General features: G+C 41.3%; 1 protein-coding gene across 2 annotated transcripts in view; it reads right to left on the reverse strand.

Moving 5' to 3' along the window:
* Positions 1–1,182: 1,182 nt before the first annotated feature.
* LOC145486574 (uncharacterized) overlaps positions 1,183–18,910 on the reverse strand; it is a 54,194-nt gene continuing 36,466 nt past the window's right edge. Inside the window, exons 25-40 of one of the 2 annotated variants that reach the window (XM_081465261.1) lie at positions 18,485–18,910; positions 17,503–18,072; positions 16,473–17,048; positions 15,254–15,814; positions 14,152–14,730; positions 13,028–13,594; positions 12,245–12,805; positions 11,550–11,804; positions 10,214–10,537; positions 9,148–9,717; positions 7,681–8,241; positions 6,725–6,993; positions 5,928–6,213; positions 5,133–5,476; positions 3,922–4,170; positions 1,183–3,624 (exon numbers count right to left, since the gene is read on the reverse strand). The exon at positions 18,485–18,910 is cut by the window's right edge and continues 117 nt beyond it. In XM_081465261.1, coding sequence (XP_081321387.1) covers positions 3,928–4,170; positions 5,133–5,476; positions 5,928–6,213; positions 6,725–6,993; positions 7,681–8,241; positions 9,148–9,717; positions 10,214–10,537; positions 11,550–11,804; positions 12,245–12,805; positions 13,028–13,594; positions 14,152–14,730; positions 15,254–15,814; positions 16,473–17,048; positions 17,503–18,072; positions 18,485–18,910 — 6,692 coding nt within the window. In that variant the 3' untranslated portion in view covers positions 1,183–3,624; positions 3,922–3,927. Of the gene's footprint in view, positions 3,625–3,921; positions 4,171–5,132; positions 5,477–5,927; positions 6,214–6,724; positions 6,994–7,680; positions 8,242–9,147; positions 9,718–10,213; positions 10,538–11,549; positions 11,805–12,244; positions 12,806–13,027; positions 13,595–14,151; positions 14,731–15,253; positions 15,818–16,472; positions 17,049–17,502; positions 18,073–18,484 lie in introns of both variants that reach the window. The other variant, XM_081465260.1, reaches the window with a different exon arrangement.

Genomic DNA, 18,910 nt, shown 5'->3' on the forward strand with positions numbered 1-18,910 from the left:
TTTTGCGGAGAATGGAAAATTTTCGCGGGAGCTTTTTATTGCGGATCGTGGAAAAAACCCGCAAAATCGCCAAAATTAGAACGCACAAAATTTTGTGCCTAACTGTATAGAGGTAAGAAGTCTCCGGTGGTTCTGTCCTACTTAAAAACTCATTTTACAGTTACAGGTTTATGAAAGGAAGGCAGGAAGGACTTATCTTCCTTTTTGTTGTTAACTTTTCTTCGGTTCCACTGTTGAGTTAGAGAATGCACGCCTCGTTGCCAATGAAAGGTATTTCGTTTAATGTACCCTCAAATGCCGCTCGTCTGACCTTTTAAAATCTAATCACAAAATTTTGTGCCTAACTGTATAGAGGTAAGAGGTGAGGTTCTAATCACAGCTGCGTTCCAGGTCACGTACGCTAGCATTTTGTTTTTCACTGAGCGACGGGATAAACATTTCTGCCAAGAAAAATCTCAGTTAAACTTACCTGTTTTATGTTAGCCACTTATACGTGATAATTGGATATTTTTCTTCCATAAAAATACACCGCAGCCGTTTTTCTGATAACTTGGTGCATTAAATTGTAATTAATTTTGAAATTAGATTACCAAGACAACAACGAGCTACAATAAGGCAGCCATGATTTGTTGCGTGATATCTGTATCGCGTGCTTTGCATTCAACGGCGAAATAACTTTTTCATGCGTGACTTACTTTGACCTTCTGCTTGCGTTCGGTGCGCGTAGGAGCGCAACATTTAATCGAGCACGAAAGCCTTATTAGGTATTGCAGACAGTCAAAGTTGTTAATGAAACTTAAAAGAAATGTGTTTAGGCTATTAAATCGCAAAATTCTGTGATAGCTCATTGACAAGTGGTCGATAAAATCTATATCATGAAGTGTTTTTTCCTATTTGATAACTTGACCATTGATCATGTGGTCGCTAATTACCCCTCTGATAAAAATTTCTCACGCCCAGTACGATTTGGATCAATTTCGCCATCAGGCAAAGATAAACGAGTTTATGTTTTATAAACTGTGTCACTTAATTTGAAGCTATTTGAGTTTGCTCATATATATCTTCTAGTTTTGCTTCTTTAAGTATTCATGTCCTTTCTCTTTGATTTTTCTACCTTTTTCGGCCAAGTATTTCTCATCAGACTTATGAAGCAAAAACGAATTTGTTCAAGACGCCTTGTTTATTTTCAAGGACCTCCCTCAGTGTTGGTATCAGTTCTTTAAATCACTCAGTACAGGAAGTGATTGGGGAAAATGCCGGATAACTAAGATAAAAATGCAATCCCTAAAAAAACATTTTTTCCATTTCGGAGCAAATTTGTTGGCATAGGGTAAAATATGGCCTGAACCATTGGACCCTTGGTCCTTTGAACTAAATTTTTTAAGGGGTGGGTAGGTAGTTTTGTCAGGGGGGTGGTTTATCATATGTTCTTCCTAAGGGAGGGGTGGGTAGGTGAATTTTGTCAAAATATATAACTCTTACTCATCGAAAATTGATACTTAGGAAGGGGTGGGTAGGTAGGTAGTTTGTCAGGGGGAATGGTTAATCATATGTTCCTTCTTAGGGAGGGGAGTGTAGGTAGTTTTCGTTAGGGGGAGATGTGCTAATTACAGCACTTGTATCATTACACATGATAAACCATCTGAAAGCAATGGTCACACAACACATGTACGCCTATTAACACGGAAGGGCAATGTGAGTAAAAGTTGTCATCTATGAGGGGAGGGGGTCGTAATTATTACATAAAAGTTATCAGCATTAGGGAATCTTTGCAATTCTTGTCCGCTAAGTCGCTTATTGACTTACGCCAATGTAACTTGCTGCTTCGACTATATTTCCGTCGCGGATAAGATCCGTCATAAGAGCTATTTCCATTTCCTTTAATCTTGCTCTGACTTACAGCGCTCCACAAAAGAAAACATATTTGGACAGTTACAAAGTCATTCTAGCTATAAAACTACTTACCCGCCCCTTAAAAAATAGTCCAAAATTTAGTCCAAGAAATAGTCCAAAAAATAGTCCAAAAATAGCCCAAAGGTCTAAGGGTCCAATGGCCCAGTCCATATTTTTCCCTAATTCAAATTTGTTTGTGTTTTGATATCGGAGGTCTACTGACTGTTAGAATTCTGTGAATTTCCGGTCCGTTAACCACCGTTTCAAACAAGAGGGATCGCAATTGATCAATACTAATCGCCACAGACTTGTAACTACGAGGGAAAAACGAAGTTGCGAACCTGAGTGGTTGCGTCCTCAAACAGTATACCTTGTTGTTTGTGTTATTTTGAGTAACAAATTATCAAACCGCAAAAACTAACCCATTTCTGCGAAACCAAGGGTGCATTTCTTTAAGAAAATCCAGTAAAAACTTTTACTTTACAATTTAGATACCAGTAATATGAATACATATAAGAGAAAAAATCATTTCTTTTGCCAGACTGAAGGTTGACATTTGGGTGACGTGACTACTCTTACTCTCTGTAATGGACTATCCAAGAGGTCTCCGCCCGAAAGAGAAAACGTTCCCAGGCTTGAGGTATGCGAACTATTGGAGTGAAATATTATCTGCATGAAAGAAATCAAATAGGTTGAATCTGTATGAGAACATTTCCTGGCAGAGTTGCCTAGAATGAAGAGTTAGGGCCTCGCATTGCAAAAATACCAGTCTGTAAGAATTAACTCAGGTTTATAGTGGGTAACTGGTGCCTCCGATCCCTTTCTTGCATCTGTCACTTTTAAAATACTCATAGAAATGATGCTTGTTCAGCATATAGTGGCGATTCTCCTCCAACGCTAATAAGACGACAAGCACGAGTTTTCTGCGGACGAAAAACAAGGGCGACTAGTCTAATCGCTTTAGTATAGACATAAAGACGTAAATTGGTCCCACCGGGGCCACTTCCTTGAAGTGGTGAGGCTCGTTGAGTGTCTCTGTGGACCTGTCTGTTAGGGGCACCTATACCGAACCAGTTGAAGGGTAGGGACCAAACTAAAGGTGATCTCCTGGCCCCGGATGTTCAGAGGATAGATAATACCATGCACTAGATTAATCACTACCCACTGGATAGTGTGATCTATCTTGTTGATACTTATCCACTGGATAGCGATTTCTCCGGTGGATAGCGTTGTCCACCCTTTGAACGACTGGGGCCAGAATCTTCTCTCCTGGGCCGAAGGAGAGCAGCCCAAACAAGGGTTAGTAGGACACAGGGCAGCCAATCCCTCACTAAGGAAGCCGCCGGGCCGATTGAGATTGAAATGCCCATCAATATTTCTAAATCTTTTTAGAAACATCGGAAAAACGAGAAAACGTTGCCTTCATGTGGATCTGCACAAAAACGACTGATTATAGGTGAGTCAATCAAATTGCAGCATTTCCATTCTTATAATAGTAGAATTAGTCAACGACGAGGGAGCCAATCATATTCGCGAACTTACGATAGGACAATTCGTGTGTATACAAATGAAATATTTTATTGACATTTGTTTATAGCTGCAGCTCGTGGTTAATACATTTGCAGATATTCTATAATAGCCTAGCTTACTAGCGTGATATGACCCCTTTAGCCTCCTGATTTAAACTACGACTACTACCAGATTCTTCCATCCAGCTTTGTTTCAAATGTCCTGCAAAACGTGGAGCAGAAGTAACACAATTAGGGAGTATAACATGGCATGGCGTGACGTAGAGTGACGTGGCATGGCGTGGTATGGTGTGGCATGCTGATTGTATATGATAGCTCAGGCAATCAGACTGGAGCATTTCCATTATTATAATAATAGAACTCTGCATGGCGTGGCGTGGGTTGGCGTAGCCTAGCATGGTATGGTATCCTGATTGTGTACGATAGCTCAGCCAATCACATTGCAGCAACTTTCTTATTACAATAATAGAATTTTAGCAATTTCAACTGAAGTACTCACCTATTTCTACACTACGCAAGCTTTGGACACAAGCTCCCTTTGAAGTCTGTCAATATTGCCAATTTCTTGTTCCGAGAGAATGCGATCGTTGCTTCCAGTGATAACCTTTAAGTCCCTAGTGTTAACATTATCTCCAAAGCCAACAGCTAAGACTTTAACTCGCTGAGCCTGAAGTGGTTTGCTGGCGGTAACCAGCGGGTAATATCCGGGATCTTTTGACTGTCGTCCATCCGAGACGAGGATCAAAACCTGAAAAGCGAAATTTTCCACAGAAAATGAGAAAACCGGTTAAGGAACGTTGCTGGAGTTTTATTTCTTGAAAGATCGTTCACTTTTGGAACACCTTGCTGTTAAATTGGTGGACACATGTTCAAAACGGAAGACTAGTGGGAACAACAGAACTGGATACAAGTCCCTGCCATCTTCTGTTTTAATATCCCGCCAATTTTGTCCATCTTTTTCACACAAAGAAGATTCTTCTGTTTGATAATAGTACAACCCTTCGACGTTATGCATCAAAATGAAGGCGCTTGGAAATAGAAAACCAAAGGCGTTGACAAATCTTTTCCCAGCACTTAAACGTTTTCTATCCATCTATTAGAAAATGTATAGCAGTGAAGGTTTAACAACAAAAACAACGTGGTTCATATCATCAAGGCAAAATAATTTTGTTACACAGCAAATGGAAACCGATGAAAACGCGAGTTCCTTATGAAGCAATTTTATGGTAGAGTTTAAGTAATTATTGTTTTTGGGGTAGTCTACTGAGTGTATCGTAACCGATATGTTATAATAATGCTGTAACAAAGTAACAACAACAACAAAAACAACAACAAACTAATCACAATTCAATGTAAAACGAAACAAAACAAATCAGCTTGATTACTGGCCGAGGGGAAAACTGAACATCAAGAATTACCCGTTAAGTACAATTTAACTGCCTCTGATCTTCAGTTACATACTTATCTTCTCAAAAACACAAAAGCCGGGGAATTTTTCTTGCCTCAGAGGTGGCTAATATTGGTCAAGATTTTCTCTTGCAGGATCTTGCTGTTTTAATTTGAAGTCAATGCTTACGTTAATGTCTGGGTGCTGCCACTGGGGAGTTCTCATTTAATCTCACTCTGGTTTACATGCTTTTATGTTAAGAAAGCATTTCGATTGAAATCCTGAGAAGAGAAAGATCCCAGTAGAGTATTATTCTCACTCACTCTGGGAACGCCACTTCTTCTGTTAGTGAACAGGTCCTGTGATGTCGCCCGCAAAGCCAGGTCTATTCTCGATCTTCCTCCTTGGAATGGTACTTCGTCCACGGTCGCTTGGAACTGGTCAATTGTCTTTCGTTCAAAGTCTCCGAAATCGACAAATAGATTCGGTGTATCACTGAACACTATCAGACCTAGTCTTGTGTCGGGTGAGGTGGCCGCAAAACGTCTGGAGACCAGCTTCACGAAGTTCTTCTCTCTAGAAAAGTTCTCCAATCCCACACTCCCAGAAGCGTCCATTAGAAATCCCACGTCAATGGTCTCTTTACAAGGTGCCGTTATGGTGAAATCTTTGAAAAAAGACAGTTTAGGTCAGTGCTCATTATAAGTCAGAAGTGAGTCCGTTCGTCCGTCAGTCAGTCAGTTAGTCGGTCAGTCCGTCCGTAGGTCCGTCAGTCAGTTTCTCAGCTAACCAATCAGTCTGTCAGTCAGTCAGTCCGTCAAACATTCAGTGGTCGGTGGGCTATTCATTCTGTCTGTCGGTCTGTCTGTCCTCCAGTCTGACGGTCAGTCATTTGGTCAGTTGTTCAGTTGATACTTCGGTCAGTTGGTCAGTCGGTTATTCGGTCCTTTAGCTAGTCATTTAGCTAGTCAGTCAGCCATTTTATCAGTCAGTCATCAGTCGGTCAGTGAGTATATCGGTTGGTCGGCCAGTCGATCTGTTGGTCGACCCGTAGTTGGTGTGACGGTCAGTCTGTCGATCAGTCAGTCACAAAATTATAAGCAACTCTTCTTTTTTACCTATAAGCTGCGCAATGGACTCCACTTGACGCAACAGATCTGCAAAGCCCGTTACTCTAACAATGTGCTCAGAATTTTGCACCATGGAGACAAGTTCTTGACTGTTCAACCTATTTCCAATTCCAACGACAAAAACAGTAACGCCGAGGGCTTGAAGGGGTTTGACTGCATTACGCAGCAACACCAATGAACTGGAAAGGTATTGCTGCCCCTCCACAAGAACGACAACGAATTTTGGTAATGCTTGGGACGATTTCTGAAGAGTTTCGCCAGCCAATGTCAACGCCTTGTTTTAAAAGAAAGAGAGATAAAAACGTATTAATTTCTTGCCAACTATAGAAAGAAACAAGGTTAGAAAAAAGTTATCTTTCTGGTCGCAGGTTAAATACACCTCTTTGGTGTTCTTCGTGACAAAAAGATTAGAGGTCTGTGCTCTGGCCAACAACCTCCCAGGACTGTTGAGCTTCTTCCTATTTGTGTAGGTTGACCCGACTATGTGTATTTCTACTCCCCTTGAACGGGACGCTAGACCCTATAATCGTGCTAGGTTGCGCTAATAGTTCGCCGTTTCCCATGTTTTACTCCTGGGTGTAGAGTTGCACTCTGAAAGTAAAGTTCCTCGTCCAAGAACACAACACAATGGGCTTCGTAAGCGCTCGAAGCTAACCGCTCGATCCTGAGCCCGACAGACTAATCATTAGGCTTCGCTCCGTGGCATAGGAACTTGACAGCAAGAAAGTTGACAAGTAAGCAACAAACACACATTCTTTCATTCTATATTTCTGTCAACTACTTACCTTATGGAGAGACCGGCCACTGCGTTGAAATTTAAGATCATCCAGTAAGGAGTAAAATTCCTGGAGTGTGCTGTAATCATCTAGTCCTACGTTCAACTGTGGGTCGTCACCATACAAAATGACTCCAGCTCGTGTCCCAGTGGGAGACACGTTAAGGCGCTTAGATATTGACTTGATGAAGTCGAGCTGGCCCTCGTACTCGCTTTTACTGCGATACGCTGAAGAGTCGACGAGGAACAGGCCGTGTCTAACTTTCTGTGGTGTTCCAGCTGTTTTTAAAGATAAAAAGACGATAATATAAAAGGACACTCGTATCCTTACAGAGCAAACAAATGAAGGCGTTAGAAGTCGGCATTTCAGTCTAAAATTCAACAGTTCAGGGAGACAGTAAAAACGATTCGTTGCGTTCGTGCTGATCGGTTACCAGATGAACACGTATGTCACGAAAGAAATTAATTTCTCGGGAAAATGAATCATGTTATTCTTTCAATAAGACATGAGTTTCCAGAGATCGAGAAAAGACGAACAACTTAATAATTCATCATGCTTTCAACCGACGAAGTCATAGCTATGAATATGGTTTGGAATCGCATCTTAATAAGCATAGAATTGTACGATTTCGTTAGTGAATTTGTCTGTCAGTTTATCGCTTATTTCAAATTCGATTCGCAAGATATATCAAACACACGAGACAGGTTTTCACTATTCCAAACACATTTCCAAAGGGCTGCGTTTTTAGGGCCGTTATTCCTACTCGTAGCATTCTCAACCGGTTAACAAATTCATGCAGATTGAAATTTTGTAATTATTTTGAAAGAAAATGAGAGTCCACCTTGCTCGGTGCCTTAATTTTCCTGAATAATACCTCTTGAAGATTTAGGTCTTTGTTGGGTTGACATCGCGACTCCAATTGATATCAACGCGTTAAGCATTTCAGAAACATTTTCTAAACGTACCGGAAATCATATGATCATAGAAAGCTGGAACTTGCAGAACCATGCCCCCGAACGTCCTCGAGTAAAACAGGTCACCAGGTTCTGACGTTATTTTACTAAGCTCTTGCATTGATACATTTCCTCCCGCTCCAATAACGCTGATTTTCACATCAAGTTGATGAAGTGGTTTAGCAGACGCATCCAGTGGGTCGCGTCCGAGGGGTTGCTTGCCATCAGTGAGCAGGACGAGCATCTTATTAACGTTTGGTCTTGCTTTGGAGAGGATCCTTGCAGCAAAGACCAAAGCCTTGTCCAGTCGCTTCGGTCCTGCTATGTAAGGTACGACGTCAACACCTCTTGAAAACGACTGAATGCTGGTGTATTCTTCAAATCGTATGCTGTGAGTTGGTGTGTTACCGAACGTTACAACGCCGACCCGTGATTTATCAGGGGAGATGTCGAGCGTACGAGCGAATACCTTCACAAAGTCAAGTTCTCTAAGAAACTTCTCCTTGCTTATACTCTGAGAAGAGTCCACCACGAACAAAACATCAGCTTTGAATTCTCTTGGTAGCGGAGCACCTGTAACAAAGAGACAAATATAACGGAGGGCCAACCAAGGGCGATGTCATTGTTAACAATTTCTAAGAAAAAATACCTTGCTTTCATATAGGAGATATATATTCTAAGAAGAAGGGCGAGTTAGCACTTGAAACGTCGGCTTTCCAAATACGTTTTGTGGAAATTAATGTGTACTTATTGACTGAGTGGGAGGGGCGGACGGGAAAATATTTGGCTCGAGGTCAGCAGGTAGGGAAAGACTTTCTTGCAAACTAAAATACAATAAAATCACCGTTTCTTTCAAAAATTTAACTCTTCTTGTTGACTTTTTGCCCCTAATTTGTTGCTGTTCTTCACATGTATGTATGTATGTATGTATGCTCTTCTTCTCTATTGAGACTATAATGTCTAATAATAAGATACGTAGCTAGATAGGTAAAGAAGGGCCCATAGCACCGTAGCGCATCCCGGTTTCTGTAGCACTAAGTGACGAGGAGTATTTCACTCTGTTAGTCCATCGCAGGGTTAACCCCGAGCAAAAAATCCGTTGATACCCGCTTATACGCCTAGGGTGGAGAGGGGCATTGTAAGAGTATCTTGTATCTTGTCTGAGAACACAACATAATTACCCGGCCAGGGCTCGAAGCCTTCACACGACCTCTAACAATACCTGCCTTTAAAATGTTTGAAATGAAGAGGCTCTTGACAAAAATTAGGATAAATATTGATTTTCATGCACGTCTATGAGAGAAACAGCGAAGATTGAGCTGTTGAGCTTACGGGGAGAAATTTAAAATATTCTTTTGTTCATTTCCCACAGCTTCAACACTTTCATCTGTTTTGGTTAAGTAAGGTGTAATAAACTTTACTTTAGTTTTCCTTATCATACTTCAACTCAGAAAGTGCTTACAGATATCAAGTAAATACCTGCTTGGGAAGCCATATAAACCACAAACAAAGGAGCGTGTTGTTTCAACTCATCCGGAAGGACTCGGAACACATCTCTGTCGTGCTCCGCCATTGAACGTAATTCTTGCCCGCTTGGTCTAGAGCCAATGCCCACCACAAACACACGCGCACTGGAGTCCAGGAGCGGCTGGGCAGCCCTGTCGAGCGGTGTGGAAAACGGTGTAGAGGCTTGACGGCCAGCTGTCAGAAGGATGACATACGTCGGGACATCCGAGCGAGCGGTTTCTCTTATTTTGTTGGCTTCCTTGAGAGCGGCATCCATGCGCCTACTTCCACCAAGGTACTGAATATTTTCAATTGCCAGCACCAGATCAAGAAGATTATTAAAGGTGTTGAATTTAATAACGGAACTGGCAGTTGAGCTGTATCTAACGACCGCTGCTCGTGACTTGTTTGCTGCAATCTGGAATTTTCCCACGATCGACTTGATGAACTCTTTCTGTTGTTTAAAAAGTTTAGCTGAGACGTCATTAGACGAATCCAGTAGGAAAATCAGGTCTGCTCGGTGTATGAGTGTTAATTCCATTCCTAGAAAGGAAACAAATGTATTAACTGTTTATGGTTTTGTGCATTTTTTATTGTATTACACTAACGTTCCAGAAATGAATTTATTTCATTTCCTGATTTGATATTTGTTTGACTATCATCAAGTTATGCCGATGTATAACAGTGATAATAGCGTCTTATCAGTAAGATTATCTCGTTTTCCTGAGTTCTTTTTTGCTGACTTTTATTAATGATAAGTGATGGTAATAGGCGTGAGTGAACGACACCAAGAAGGAATTATTCATAAATATGAAATAAATATGAAGGAAATATTAGACAAAGCGAAGCTTGTCTACGATTAATCATCTCCAAGACAAAGGCCACTGGCAAAGAGCCATTTCTAAAAGTTTTGCTGAGAGATGTTGTTATTAGACACCTTAGCTGCTCGCGCTCCTTTTTCGTGAAAAATAGGGTGTACTGAGAACCAACCACATTCGAGATTTTGTTTCTCAAAATCGAGTAAAAATCATATCCGTACCCTTGAGAGCATCTTGCCTCAGCTGCTTGCTTAACAAGTGCACATTGACAATGACTTCATCGGGGGTTGGGATGATCTCCACAGCTTTCGGATTCCCTGTGATGAGGTTAAGCTCTCGGCTGTCAGGTTCTTTGCCGATCCCAATAACAACCACATTAGCGTTAGCATCACGTAATGGTTGGGAGGCTTCGTCCAGTGGCGTCATCCCAAACAATTGAGCCTGCAGTCCAGTAGTTATCAAAATAATAATCTTGGCAGCTTTCGGTCTTGTTTGTGACATCTGTTGTGCCGCAGCGGCCAGAGCTAAATCAAGTCGTCTTTCGCCTTGAACAAAAATGAGTAAATAAGATTAGTGTTCTTACCCTTTCTGCGATTACCTCTAATCATAAAATTAAAATCTATCCTGAGAGTCAATCGATTTTTTGTAGCTAACGTCAAAAAAGTATCGATTGTATCGATTGATTGATTAAATGATTGATTGAAAAGTTTGCAATGATTAATCAACGTGGCGGTTGCATGTAAAACCTTGAAAAAGTGTCAACAGGATTGAAGCCTTTGATGTACCGTTGCAAATGCTTTTCCAAGGGAACTAAGAGACCCTTCACGCGGGGCAATGGCGGGCTTTGTGAAAGGGAAAAATTGAAAGGGAAAGTAATCTATGTGGTTGCATATAAAGTGAGCCTCCGTTAATTTTCTCCGTTTTTGTTTCATCACAAAAGAATACATGCATTATGGAGTAACGGACATCCCAGGACCAAAACCTATTTCAATAGACCTTTCCACCGATTCTGGCGAAATCTTGGTTTCGGGGGGAGGGGGAAGGGGGCAAACATGATCAAACTTACAGTGAATGTCGACGCTAATGGAATAATAGAAAGAAAGTCCCTTACTAGCAGAAACACATTTGAAGGGCGGCGTGGTAAGCAAGGAAGGAGGGGGCGTCGTTATTCAAAAGGGGGTGTTTTATCGAGTCATAACGTTTCAATATAAACGCGGTGTAAAGGTCATGCTCATGAAAATGTACCAGGACGATGCAATCACAGAACAATAATAAATAGATGAAAGTTATAATGGAGGATAACATGATTCTTCGAAATTGTGGATGGACGAAGTAGCAGGCAAGGGAAAATTGTTATGGGTTTGAAAAAGGAAGGGTTTATTTTGAGGCTCAGTTGTATCATAATTTTATGCGTACATTTGAAGGACATAAGACATTAGACACGGTCCAATTCGCATCTTAGCGTTTCCTTTTCGGCACCCCTAGAAATGCTGCAATTTGTTGTGGAGTTTAGGACGATCAATTTATGATAACATGTACACACAAAACAGCCCACACCTCTTAGATACGTTGCCCGGTTGACTACTTCTTCAAATCTTTGCGGAGTGGTGTAAGAATTTAGGTCTGCCAACACAGTTGCTGAAAAACTGTATACCACCAGACTCGCACGCAAGTTGTCTGCTGAGTTACCCAGGCTCCTCATTATCGACTTAATGAGGTCTTTTTGACTTTGAAAGAATCTTGGGCTGTCGGCTGTGGAGGCGTCCATCAGAAATATGACGTCAGCATTTAGTCTTTTCCAGCTGATGATACCTACAGCAAAGATAAACGGCTAAATTAAAGGGAGCGAGCACTTTGGTTGAGCCTTCGTTGACGTTGTAGCGAACCAAGTCCAATCAGAATGTCCGTCATGAGGCTACCCATGATGGACATAAACACGACAATATCCCAAGCGATCGACTGACTTTTAGGGAAACGTGGTATACAACAGCGTTCTGCATGAAACTTGCTTTATGGAATTTATTGACTTAAAAAGCTTTTGGTTGTCTGTCTGGATTTGTTTTCTTTTTAACTCTGTTAAACTAGTAGAAGCACAGTATTGTACATCTACCACTTCAAATAGGCTGTTCCAAACTCACGTATCTTGTGGTAAATCGGATTTTTCGCTGTTTTCTTAATACTTCCATTTTGGCCATTTCCCTAAATCTGGGCATCTCCTACTGACTAGCGCTAAATTTTATGGCTTGACCTACCTTCCTCTATTCCCCGTGTCAGTTGAGGCAGAACCTCGTTAAGTGAATCAAACCAGGCCACTTCGGATACATGCTTGGTTGAGTCCTCTACTAAGGTTTCAAAGTACTTCCGATCGAGGTCGTTAGCGATGGAAACAACGTAGAACATTGCACCTATGGAGTGAAGTGGCACTGCAGACTCCGCTAAAGATGGAGCATTCAGGGGCTGCTGGCCAGTAGTTAACAGAACCACCATTTTGGGAACAGAGGACCGCGAGTTTCTAAGAACTTGAGCAGCAGCTTGGAAGGCTTTGTCCATTCTGCGGGCTCCACCTACAGAAGATACGCGGTCTACTAAAGTCTCAAATGCCTGGAAGCTGTTGTAGCTATTAAAGTCAATTGCCAGTGTGGAGCTAGAACCGAAGGCGATAAGAGCAGCCTGAGATTTCCCTGGGGATACGTTTAAACGTTTGGCCAGTAACTTGACAAATGCCTTTTCTTTTTTAAAGTTGAGGGAGTTCACTCCATCTGATGTGTCCAAGAGGAAAACAACGTCTGCGATGTTATCCGGACTCAGGGAACCTAGAAATAGATAAATACAATGAATATCTTATAAAGAATAAAACTTACTATCCCTTCCAAAACGCACTTCCTTGAAGTTCTAGCTTCTGTAGACATTAAGTACATAAGTGTTTTTGAAAGCCATATAGACTCCAAACAACAAAATAAAGATCTCAGCCTGGAAGAAATAATTTCGTGTGTACAACCTTTAAAACAGTACGCTCGTGTGGTTTTGCCCCTTACCTGCCCTCTCAGTTATAAGATTTGCAATCCGGTTTTCTTGAATGCTTAATTCAGTAAATGACTGCACTGTAACCACCTCTTCTGGAGAGATAACTAGCGGTTTCAATTCCTGGAGGTCTGTTTGTTTCCCGATGGCGATGACATAGGTTTTGGTACCATGGCGACGAAGAGGCTGCACGACATCTTCGAGAGACTTCCCGCTACTTGCCTGTCTTCCTGCAGTAAGGAAGATCACAACTTTCGAAGAGGCTGCCCCTGCTTCGTTCAGAAGCCGAGTCACCATTTCCACGGCTTTATCAATTCTTCTTTCACCTCCAACATACGAAGCATTGTCAACAGACCTGTCAAAGTCAGTCAGGCTCTTGAGGCCAATGAACCTGGAGCTGATTGATCCATGATCTCCGTAGGAAATCAGGGCTGCACGTGAGCCATCCGACGATATATTGAGACTTCGAACGAGAGACTTGATGAAGTCTTTCTCTCTGGCGAGGTCTTCTTGGCTGACTTCATAAGAAGAGTCAATTAAGAACAAGACGTCAGCTTCTAATTCTGGTTGTTTCTTGGTAGCTGTAAACGTGAACAAATGATAAAAATCTCAACAATGACAGAAAGAGAACCTGTAAATGTATATTTGAAAACGTAATACAAACGCGGTAATAAGCACTTCCTAAAGAGTAATTGTATATCAAGCTACTTGTTGTATTACTGCTGAAATTGACAAGTATAAAACGTTTTCTGGAACAAGACCAGCCAGTATAGTTTTCTCTAGCTGCAAACATAACTGACATACATGCGTTTATTAACGCTAATCCGATTTCCGATTTAGGTTGAGTCAGTTTCCATATGTGCTCAAAGTTGATCATAAAACATCTGGCAGTTTATTCATCAAAGAGAAGAAATGACCTGTATCTCTAGTTTTATACATTAAGCTCGCCATTATGTAACGAACAATCTCTAACCAGTTTCGGCGCCAGAGTACAGAAATGGATTAACTTATTCCTTTCCATAATCTTAACATCTATCATTTGGCCGTGCTATTGATCTTCAATTGTCTAATAAGACAACTTAGCTTTACTTAAGCTTATCATATGAAGAATTTCACTATGCAAATTTGTATTCCTTACCTCCGGGACCTGACGTGATGTAAGATGCGATCAGGTTTAGGTAAGAGACCAGATCACTCGCCCGTGGCACTGAGCGAATATCTTGCTCCTGCTGAACAGCTGGTAGAAGCTCCTGAATGTCGTATTTTTTGCCGAATGCCACGATAATAATATTTGCTCCCATTTGTTTTAATCGTTGAACTGAACGGTCAATAGCGTCAAGTCCAGCTTTCTGGGAATTTTGACCGCCGGTGAGGAGGACGACCGTTTTCTTGGACGTTGGCTCTCTTGATGACATCATCTTAGATGCCGCGTCAAGAGCTCGATCCATTCTCCTCGCTCCACCTTGATAACGACTCGAGTCAACCGCGGAGTAAAACTCGGGCATGGAATTATAACTATCAAAAAGCACCACTGGGTAATTGTTTTCGCCATATGCGATAACTGCAGCCTGAAATTCCGATGGCGATACGTCCGCATTCAGCTTCCTCGCTAACGATTTCACGAAGACGATTTCTTGATAAAAGTCAGGCGCACCAAGATCGGATGACGAGTCCATCAAAAACACAAAGTCATGTGTAGGGCTCTCAATATCATTATCTAAAAAGGATAGCAAAAAAGTGAAAATTAAGTATTTCGTCCACTAGCCAGCAAAACACCAATAGCCATGTAAGAAGATCAGATCCTTGCATCCCCCCAATTAGTATTTTCTGTGAGACAGTATAAATTGTAAGATTAGGGACATAGCTGAGCCAGCTCAGAGACTTAAAGTTCCTAAGTTTAATGTCTTCCACAACTGTTTTACAGTAGATTTAAAAACCAAAATGTAAATGAAAATCTTAGTGAGAATGCAAATAAAAAATAGGCGAAGAATAAAACGCTACCTACGACATGGGCCAAAAGATCTTAATATTTAACAGTAATTAAAAATCACCAAAAAAGAGCAAACTTTTTGTTATTGTTCTAATGCTATGGGACCTACGTCACAGATGTAGCCCATCTTCCATCCATCCATCTTCCCAAGCTGGTATGAGGGTTTATGAACTTGAAGGAAATTTGTAAATCTTAAAACAAGAAGCTCTTTTCATTTTTGTAACACTAGAATGGAATTTAACGAACGTACCATCTCGGATGTGTTTGGCGATACGCCATACATCATGTTCCATAGCAATAAAAGGCACTCGGAACATGTCCTCCAGCTTTGTGACTAATGGACGTAGCTCTTGTGTGCTTGGCTCATTGCCGACAGCGACCACGTACATTTCGGAGCCCATGTCTTTAATTGGCTGAATGGACACATCAAGTGGTGTAACATCAGATTCCTGGGCCTGCCTTCCCGTAGTCAGAAGCACAAGAATTCTCGAAGACAAAGGATCAGTTGGTCTCAGAAGATCCGCCGCTTTATCGAGGGCACGATCAATTCTTCTACTTCCTTGAGCCGGGGTCATCCGTTCAATACCGCCTTTAAAACCTTTAAGAGACGAGTACTCGTCAAATTTGGCACTTACCGAAGGAAAGCTCCCGTAGTTGATAACAGCTGCCTTCGTTTTGTCTGCGCTTCCAAAGTGTAAATACTCTGCCAACGTTTTAATGAATTCCTTTTCTTTTTTAAACTGTTCTTGTTGAACGGCGGATGAAGAGTCCACAAAGAAAACGATGTAGTAGTCTTTCAAAGATGGAGTAGCTGCTGATGATACAGAAGGATAAAATTGTCAATACCTGGACAACAGGTCAAACAAAAAGTAAGTTAATTATTGTATCAAACAATTTGACAGGAATCTCCCGTCCAGACGAGCTACTTTAAATGGAGTCCTGTACCTGAAGAACATCAAGTAGAAAATACAGTATAACAGAGACCAAACTAACTTACAGATTTTATAAACTGAAAGTTTAAATATCGTTTGTGCCCGAAGGGAACTCCTAAACTTGGAAGGGTTTGTTAGCAGCGAGTGTCCCAGAGTTTCGCCCCATTATGCTGAAATATATAAGGGCTATTGACCAAACGTGAGGTCAAGATGGCTGGATATTGGCCAAGTTCAAAGACGGCGTCGAGGTTCATTAATACGCAAAAAAGAAACGAGACTTATATCCAGCCATATTGACCGAACAAGTTTGGTCAATCAAGGATATATTATATTGGCTACAGAACATCAAAAAATGATCTTCGCGTTCGGGACACAGCGAATAATCCCAAGTAGGCAAGATAGCGCCATCTTGTCAATCACAGCGCAAGATTAAGTTCATCTTGCACGTTCACAGAGCACGCCATATAATAAAGATAAATATACAACGAGACATACAACTGTTCAGCGATACTACACCAATGAGATACATCTACTTACTTGTTCTGCTTGCTACTACTGAGGCTATTGAAGATACTTCAGACAGTAAGACGTCGAATGATTGTACTTTAAACATGTCTTTCGCGTCTTCAACAGCTGTTGTAAGTGTTGGGATGTCATGGTCCGTCCCTATGGCAACGATGAATGGAAGAGCCCCTACATCAAGGAGTATTTTCTTTACTTTATCTAATGGTTCTTCGTCGTCACCTGGTGTCTGTCTCCCAGCCGTTAGCAGGATGACCTTTCTATCAACGTCAGGTCTTGCTTTCTTAAACAAACCGACCGCTTCTTTCAATGCTCGATCCATTCTTCGGTCACCTCCATAAAATTGGATGTCATCTAAGAGGCGTTCTAAATCTTGAACAGTGCTATAATCGCCCAGCTGTATGACTGTGGATGGGTTCGTGCTGTACGTTATTAGCGCTGCTCGTGATTTTCCAGGAGAAACGCTTAGGGACCTGGCCAAATATTTAACAAATTCTTTTTCTTTGTCAAAGTTTTCCCTTCCAACCGGTGTTGAAGCGTCCAATATAAATATCACTTCCGTAGTAATGTTATGAATGGGTACGGGCGATTCTTAAAAAGCAAAACAGGACAATATTAATACATATTATTTATAGCGTCGGAAGCTTTAAAACTAATAGCAGTGCCTTTTTTCAGGTTATTTTTGGTCTAACAAAATGGTTTCATTTCGGTGACTGAGGAAAAAAATTCAATACACAAACGCTTCCTTGACAAAAATAAATAAATAAATAAATAAATGAATGAATGAATGAAAGAATGAAAGAATGAATGAATGAATGAATGAATGAAAGAATAAATGAATGAATGAATGAATGAATGAATGAATGAATGAATGAATGAATGAATGAATAAATAACAACAACAAAAAACTAAACGGCCCGATCGAGGTGGGATCCTATAGGTAGCTTTTGAAATGCTCTTCCCTAGTCGGCGTCAGGGGACCATTTCGTAAATGTTAATAAGGACCGTATAGTTAGAGACATGCTTAGAAGTTCGTTCAACTCACCAAAATGTTTAACCACGTGGTTAACAATCGGCTGAACCTCGTAGTGAAGGTCATCGAATAGTTTCACAACAAACAAGTCGCTTTTACTGTTGACAACTGGAAGGGAATCCTTGAAATCTGCCTCTCGTCCCACCGTAACAACAACAGTCTTCGCTCCCATATTTTTGAGTGGTCGGGCAGCTTCTCCCAATGGCTTAGCACCGGCACTGGCAGTTTGCAGTCCCGCTGTGACAAGGACAACGATTTTCGGAACGTTTGGACGTGCTTGACTCAGTAATGTAGATGCTGCTTCCAAGGCACGATCTATACGTCGGCTGCCTCCATACCACGGCTCCGTATCAAGCTTGTCATTAAAGTCTGTTTCGGATTGGTAATCAGTGAACTTCAGAATGGTGCGCGCAAAGTTGCTGTAGGCGACAAAAGCAGCTCTGGAGTTTCCTGGTGAAACGTTGAAATACTTTGCCAAGGATTTCACAAAATCTTTTTCCTTATTAAAGCCGTCTCGACCAACTGAGGTTGAAGAATCCAGTAGAAATACAATGTCGCCAGTGATGTTTGCTGGTTTTGGCTCTGAAAACAATTAAGTGGAAAGAATTTCATATAAAAAATGAAATGTTTTCAAGGAAGAAAAGTGCCGTTGCATTGTTGTAGCAACTTACAGTCCGAAAGGAGATTTGGGACTATTCGTCGGCAAACGAGAAAACGAAAATCTAGTTACTTATGGAAAATCTTAGTTTCTTTAGATGGCTAATCAAAATTGGTTTTTGCCTACTTATGGAGAGTTACTTGAATTTGAGGATAAAAAAATTTGCTGGCAAACTAAGAATTTCAAGATTGCAAAAATAGTATCAACTGACTGCCTGTATATAGGTACTGGTATTAGTGTAAGTTAAATCAAAGATCCTAAGCTGTCCTCTTCTGACATAATGTTTTTCAAAGTACAAACATTACTGCATGGTATTGACACAAGACATCTCAATACCACTGATGATCTTGATTTGTTTTGCCATGTCGTACGCTCGAGATGGGAGGGCCTTAAATGAAGGTACACGCAGGATATTTGTTGAAGTATCTGGATCATGTCCAATCGCAACCACAAACGTGTGAACTCCTAGGTTTTCCAAAGGCTTAAGCGCGTCATCAAGAAGAATACCGTCTACACTGGATGATTGTTCTCCCGTTGTAACAAGGACAACAACATGCGGCATGCCCCGCCTTTTGTCAGCCAGCAAATTAGTGGCCTCTTTTAAAGCGATATCCATTCGCCGCAAACCCCCAACTGCCTGTGCCAGGTCTACACCGTCACTGAAGTCGCGTAAAGAACGGGAGTCATTAAACCGCATTTCTGTGATAGAAAATGTTCCGTAGAGAACCAAAGCAGCTCTTGAGGTCCCCGGAGAAACATTTA

The sequence above is a fragment of the Orbicella franksi genome, chromosome 5, assembly GCF_964199315.1.
Source record: "Orbicella franksi chromosome 5, jaOrbFran1.1, whole genome shotgun sequence".
Classification (NCBI taxonomy): Eukaryota; Metazoa; Cnidaria; class Anthozoa; order Scleractinia; family Merulinidae; genus Orbicella; species Orbicella franksi.